Source organism: Octopus bimaculoides, chromosome 3 (assembly GCF_001194135.2).
Source record: "Octopus bimaculoides isolate UCB-OBI-ISO-001 chromosome 3, ASM119413v2, whole genome shotgun sequence".
Taxonomy (NCBI): Eukaryota; Metazoa; Mollusca; class Cephalopoda; order Octopoda; family Octopodidae; genus Octopus; species Octopus bimaculoides.
This window is the reverse complement of record NC_068983.1, coordinates 74,191,771-74,199,436: the sequence shown is the minus strand read 5'-3', so window position 1 is coordinate 74,199,436 and position 7,666 is coordinate 74,191,771. Positions and strand designations below refer to the sequence as shown.

Here is a 7,666-nt window from a genome sequence, read left to right as displayed (position 1 = left end):
AGGGAGGGAGGGATGGCTGGATAGATTGATGGATGTGTATGTGTGTGTAAATATGTATATATACTGCAGTATGATAATCAGGTAATGCCATAGAATAAAAAGAGGAAATTCAATATGTATGTTGAGCGAACGTATGTATCGGTATTCTTAAAGTTTAAAAGCTTTGTGACGATTGTCGCTTCCTCATTGATTACTAAACAAGCAGTAATACTTCCAGCGTTTTACAGTCTTTTTTGCCGACATCAGTGAATTGTTTTCTGTTTATTTTAGAATTGTACTGATTCCTGTTCCATCATGCTTAAGGCATAGTACTTATTACTAAGTGAAATAATTGTATTTCTGTAGATCAAATTCAGAATTATTTCGCAATATCTTATGTCAGTAACCATAAATCAGAAATCAATATCCATTATTTCTAAGTAAGGCCGGAATTGTCAACCCTTTTACCAAAACGATTAAATTAATAACTGTCATTGACTAATATGGTTTGTTTTATCTCTAGTTAGCTTTTTAATGTTTCCTGTATTAAAAACGTTAACAATAGATTATAGTTCATAGATTCGTTATCAGCGATAATATAGCCAAATCCTACATATCGCTTTTGAAGAATTTGCTCGAAATTTTATCCTTTTATCAGTTTGAGTAAAACAGCAGTTATCGTGCTTCGTACATTATGGCTACTCAACCTGCTAAAAATAACAACTAACTCTCCACCATCTTAAATGAGGGGGAGAATGTATGATAAAGTGAACTTAATTACTAGAACCCCTCCTCTAATCAGTTTGCTCCATCAGGCTTAGTGTACAGTTATATAACAACAAATGCCAAACATTATAAAAGTGGTATACTAAGGACTTATTACTAACCAGTTTTAAACTCCCTTCATCATACTGTGACTTGTCACAGAACATTAATCATTAATAATGTCTTTCCGGCTCACAGATATATGTGATTACATGGAAAAATGCGAGCAAGAGAAATAATATTCTTAAGAATATAAACTTGGAAAAGTACAGGACAAATTATTACACTTGGAAAAGTTCAAAACAAGTTATTACATCTCGTAAAGTGAAAAACAAGAAATTTTTTACTTAAAATATTGCAGCTAAGGATAAAATTTCAAATAAAATATTTAGATTTAGAAAATATTAGCTTTTATTAAAACAAAAACACTTATTTCAAGCCATTACTTCTATTTGTTATTACTTGTTACTTCTATTAAAAATAAAAAATAGCTCAAATTATTTTTTAAACTTTAAAATATTCATTTTTTAATCATTAATTAATAATTAGAAATTCGAAAATAAGTTATAAAAGATAATAGTAGTACATAATTAGTACAATAAATAGAATAATACAAAAATTAGTTATATATTACATTAAAATCAACCAATAACAACAAATTCAACGTAAAATTTGCCAATTCTTCACATTTTTAGTCTTGGCCCAATACCTATTTTTTATATAATGAATTTGCCTACCGTATGTACTGTTCTACTTTGCATAAAACTTTAGCTATATTGGTACTTCTGGATCTCATTTTGAAATATTCTAGTGTGTCAATATTTTAACAAAATGATGGTACCTTTTTTTAATTACAATGTTACTTTGTAAATTAAATTAAATTAATTTTTAATATTCAAATTTTATCCTTAGCTGCAATATTCTAAGTAAAAAATTTCTTGTTCTGTACTGTACCAGATCTAATAACTTGGCCTGAACTTTTCCAAGTATAATAACTTGTCCTGTACTTTTCCAATTTTATAATCTTAAGAATATTATTTCTCTTGCTCGCATTTTTCCATATGATCCATGCTTTTTCTAGGCTATGCTATTATGCTAATTAATAATGTGTCAAATGTGTCAATTAGCGGTGTCGGTGATATTTTTTCCTTACCTCAATGATGCCGGTGACATATATTAAAAGTCCCTTTATAGAACTATATCCATAAAAAGTACAGAACTATATTATCACACTCAAATTTGAGAAACAAACACTCATAACCTTTTTTTAATTAAAACTTCATTGCATGAGATTGATACCATGAAATTCCTCGGATTGAATTCTATCATTTAAGCTTAAATAAAATAAAATTATACTTGAATTATACTTAAATAGAATTATACTTAAATCCAAATTTTTGCTTTATATATTTTTTTTTCATGATATTTTAGCTCACTTTTTTATAGAAATGTTTGTTGCATGGGATCAAAACTTTTTATGCTTTCTTCTATCATTGAAGTTAAGATAAATATATTTTGCTTTTAAAATAAAAAAGTTATTTAGATTTAAACTTGATTGGAGGTTTTACTTATTCTCCTATAACGTTTCTACAAATTTTGATGTAAACTTTTTTCTACTGGACCAAATTTCAATTTTTTATGCTAAAATGTAGCTAGAGACCAGCCCTCTTCAAAACTGTTAACAGTTTTCAATTTAAGAACTGAATCAGTGACAAGCTCTGAAAGATGCTGCGTGTGAGTAAATTGCGGCCTTAAGAATATTATTGAACTACTACCATAGTTGAATGATACACTAAAGGTAATGCATTTGCAAAAACGCTAGCATGGCGGACCAAATATTTTGCTGTTATTATTTATATCCCTTTCTATTCTTTTAGTCTAAAATGTAACGGAGTCAACTTTTGGGGTCGATAAAATAAAGTACCAGTAGAGTACTGATATAGTAGTTTTTTTCATTACAGAAACCCCCGTCCACCTACCACAAATGGCATTGCACCTCTATTTGATATAATATTTTCCCGAGATAATCAGGGTGGGGGCATCTAATATAGTTCCTTGGCTTGTTTGCATTAGCAGCAGAATCCCTCTTAAATCACACCACAACCTTGTCAAACAATGAAGGAAACATTAGATAAGGAATTCATCATCATCATCATCAGTAGCAGCAGCAGCAGCTATCGCCAGCTCTAAAAAAGGATTATCATAATGGTGTCCATGGTTAACTACTCGTGTGCAGGACTCAGTAACACAATACAACGAACTGGTACAAATAATGCAAGACGTCCATTCTGACGTGCAACGATTCCACTAGTCCACTGCTACTTTGCTTATCGAATACGAAACAAATTAAAGACAAAGTTCACATCAGCCAGATTTGAACACAAGACGCGAAGAGACAGAATATTGGCCAACGCTCTAACATATATGCCAATGTCTACAATATGGTTCTAGATACTCCTTCAAAGAGAAATTTCTTACCTGAAATGCTTTTTGATCATAGGAGTGATCAATCACGATTGACTTTAGGGCTTAGCAACAACAACAACCATAACATCAACAACATTGTTTTCATTTCAAAAAAGATAAAAGAACTAAGGGATCGTTCGATCAGTGGTCAAACATACCTAAAAACTGTTGAGTTTCCTGATATTGTAGCAAGCAGGATCCTTCCGGCAACATCTATGGCAGGATTTATTGCGCATTCGTTGAGCGAAAAGGAAGCTATGATAGCCGTGAGTAGGATTCCTACTGTTATTGGTAACATAATTGGCTTGTATTGAATATTATCAGTGTCAGAAATGGCGAGAATGCCAATCACAAGCAGAAAAGCAGCTATAATCTGAAAACGAAGAATATTGTAATAAGATATATAACCAATTTATAGTGGTCGAAAAAATAGAAAATAGGGATATGATTGGACAAATTGCGTCTATTATCTTTACAATCTATCAATGATGATCTTCACATCTTCTTGCCATAGTACTTATTCATACACGCATAAATACATATATGCATGCTTATGCTCACATAAATAAATATACATATGCCCATATACAGATGCCCATATACATATGCCCATATACATATGCTTCCATATATTGCATATATACATAAAAGCATACATAGAAACATTCGTGCACACATAGGAATACATACGCATAGACATTTACAAACACAGATACATATATGCATACATAAAAAAACAAACATACACATTACATATATGCAATATATAGATAAAAACATACACACGTACATACATATATACCTTGTCATAGACCCTGAACTTCTCCATGAAGTCGTTGTGATACGAAGTATTTTAGGCATTTTAGACATGCCGGAGACAATGCTTCTCCTGGCCTAGCGGCAGTCGATTTTCCTCAAAAAGATAGAAAGACAGAAGGAAAGTGAAGAATCGACTGCCGTATAGAAGTGGTACTTTTCATTTATCGACATCGAAATGACGAAAGCCGAAAGGGATCTCGGAGGTCTTTTAACTCAGAACTAATGAACTAGGACGATTACTTCAAAGCAATCCATCCGATGATCCAAAGGCTCTGCTTTTTGGCTGCCTAGAAGCATACATACGTATATACACAAACATTTATATATACCAATGCACCTTACACATGATTACAAGTATATATATATATATATATATATATATATAATAGAAATATGTTAAAAAAACAAAATAGAAACTACACGCGGAAATGTAAGGGGTAAGTAAGCAGAAAAATAAGAGAAAATGCACATTGGAAATCAAAACGAAGGTAAGGCCTTTTATGAAAAGTAACGATATATATATATACAATTAGATGAACTGAGGTTGGAATAAAGGTAATAAAAGTCATTATTGTGAGTTGTTAAAGAGATTTACAAGCATACCGGTTTCGTAATATTACTAGTCATTGCTTTGAGTATACACCGATATATATATGAGGTGGTATCAAAAAGGTTCCTGGACTAGTTATCTATATATATAAAGCAAAAGACGTCTGGGTGTGTGTCTGTGTGTGTAGTACCTATGCATTTCTACAGTTTTCAACCGACTTTCGCGAAAGTTCACACAAACATTACTTATGTGCCAAGGATAGTCATGCATTATAACATTTTACCCAGAGCTCCCGCGTAAAGCGATAAGCCGAGAAAAACAGTATTTTAGGCATGTTTTTCTCTAAAAACTTCTGCAGTTTTCAACCGATTCTCTCCTTTTATTTTTCTCTTGTCTCTCTTTTTCTCATTCTCTGTTTCTCTTGCTTACACACATTCTGTCTCTCACCCTCTGTAATAGTTCCTCTCTTTTAGTCTATGTCTATTTCTTTCACTCTCTCTCTCTTTAACTCACTCACACATTAACTTCTGTCTACAAATTTTACTTCTGTGTATTTCAATTAGTCGTACGTAAAAATGTTGTTACAGTTTTTCTACATTCTCCCTGAAACATAATTTAGTTATTTCTAATTTCTGTTCACCCACTGTGTTTAAACTCAGTTTTGCCACATCTGCCTAAAAATTGACTTCAGTGTATTTCAATTTTGTTGAGCCTAAATATCTTCGTCTTTACGCTATTTGTACGTTCTCCCTACAACATTTACTTTATTTAATTAAAATTCTTTGCACTCCGTCTATTTAAATACACTATTTACATGTCTCCCTCTGTTGAAAAATGTTGTACGTGCTGTCGTGCATACGTATGACCGCTTTGGGCCACATACAGCCTTTATTACTAACCAATGAGATTTCAACCACGCCACTAAGCGGTCATGCATTGGAAAAAGCTATCCTAAAGCGGCTCAAGTTTTTTCACTCAAGTTATTTACTTCTACGCTCAAACTGGATTTGTAAGTTCTGTCTACAAATTGACTACATTGTCTATATATATATATATATATATATACATAAAATTCTTTGTCTGTCTGTTTGTCTGTCTGTTTGTTTCCTATGCATTTTCAAACGCCTCGACCAAATCAAATCAAATTTTACAATAGTATCAGACTCCGTGAGTGTCAACACGTAATTTTTCTTTTTTTTCATTTCGATTAAAACAATATAACATTGGTAGTAGTTTGGTATTACGTGTCAAAAGTGAAAGAATAAGATCTATATCATATATAATGTCATAATATTGTTTTATTCTTTATTCTTTCACTTTTCTTTCTAAGCCTATGATACTGTTACACTTTTGTTCTTTCACTTTTAATTCTACTGTGATAAATAAATGAATAATTTATATCCTAATGTAAATATTACGCATCGGTAAATTTCCGTCTTTACCGCCATAACAGCAGAATGGTGTGTCAGTGTATGTGCGTTGAGTGACATAACGAACGGCTGGAGGTGAAACTCTTCATAAAAAACAATTAGGTGGTAGGTCCAAGGTTATAAAATTACACATTTACCGTTTAATTACCAGTTCATAATTATCGCAGCAGTTGCAAGGTTGCAAGATATTTACAGTTACATATTTACCCTTAAATTAATGACATCTCAATAGAGAAGGGAAATGAGATTTTCCTAAGATTAGGAAATGCATGCTGCAGCACGTCAAATGGAGTGTCAAGAGAGAAGTGAGATGAGACTTTCCTAACATCAGCAAAGGTATGCCGCAGCACGTCAGATGGAGTCTCAAGACAGAAGTGAGATGAGACTTTCTTAAGATCAGCAAAAGCATGCACATACCCCCACCCCCAATTTTCCATGACATGTCGCTTAGTCGAATTAGCCCATCATTTACTCCACAAATGTCGTCAATGCTGCTCTTTCCCGTATCACCTGTTACAACATAACTGTAATATATATACAAACTATACCATTTTAATCCAGAGCAACGCCGGGTATCTCTGCTAGTGTTTAATAGAAAAGTAACTTATTTACCTAAGTTTTAATATCTCCTTCGAAATAGTCAACTTGCGCAGCAATACTCTGGTCCCAGTGTTCCTACCACTTTTGGAATCTGGCCTGCAAGAAATTTTCTGTAAGCCAGTCAAGGACCTTCAGTTATTCGCTCTTGATCTCGACAACGGTGTTAAAACAGCGACCTTTGAACTGAATTTTCATCTTGGAGAAGAGATGGAAGTCCGCAGGTGCTAAATTTGGGGAATAGGGCGGGTGCGGAAGCGATACCATGTTGTTTTGGGAGAGAAACTCACGAGTGAGGAGAGCACGATGAAGAATCCAATTCTTCGTGCTCCACAGATCCGCTCTCTTTTGTCGAAGGTCTTCCTTCAAACGCTTCAAAACGTTGCAGTAGAACTCTCGACTGATGGTCTGGTCGTGGGGGAAGAATTCTCGATGTACAATACCGCAGATATTGAACAAAACAAAAACGATAAGCATGCTCTTGATTGAGTTGCGGCTCTGTTGTCCGCTTTTGAATTGCCCGTGTCACTCGAAACATTCGGTACGATTCATTGCCAAGTTGGCGTAAGCTTGCTAAAGCATGCTCAAAATCACTGTAGCAGACTTCCCAAATTTAAATCAAGATTTCACAATTTGCGAAGTAAACATAGCAATGTCACTCGGCACACTACCTAATGAAGGTCATTGCTACCTCTCATCGCGCTTGCAATTGTGCGCCGCCATCTGTTGGTGCGTTACAGAACCAGTCCGGGAACTTTTTGATACCACCTCGTATACATACACATATACATAATCCAGCTATTCAACAAGCCATATATGCATAAATACAAATATACATATAAATATATACAAATAAGCATACATATATTGAGCTAATTAGAGAGCTTTACGTCGTCACTCTCCATAACATGAGTCTTTAAGAAAGCGGGGATGACATTTTGGTGCAGCATAAATTTAAAAAATAACAGAATGGGTAATTCTGATTTGGAGATAAGCACGCGTGCGTAAATATGTGTGTGTGTGTGTGTGTGTGTGTGTGTGTGTGTGTGTGTGTGTGTGT

The 7,666-nt window shown here is 33.7% G+C and overlaps 1 protein-coding gene across 1 annotated transcript in view; it reads right to left on the bottom strand.

Moving 5' to 3' along the window:
• LOC106879093 (aquaporin-9) overlaps positions 1-7,666 on the bottom strand; it is a 78,146-nt gene that overhangs the window by 18,905 nt on the left and 51,575 nt on the right. The window contains exon 5 of the mRNA XM_014928527.1: positions 3,369-3,583. Coding sequence (XP_014784013.1) covers positions 3,369-3,583 — 215 coding nt within the window. The remainder of the gene's footprint in view (positions 1-3,368; positions 3,584-7,666) is intronic.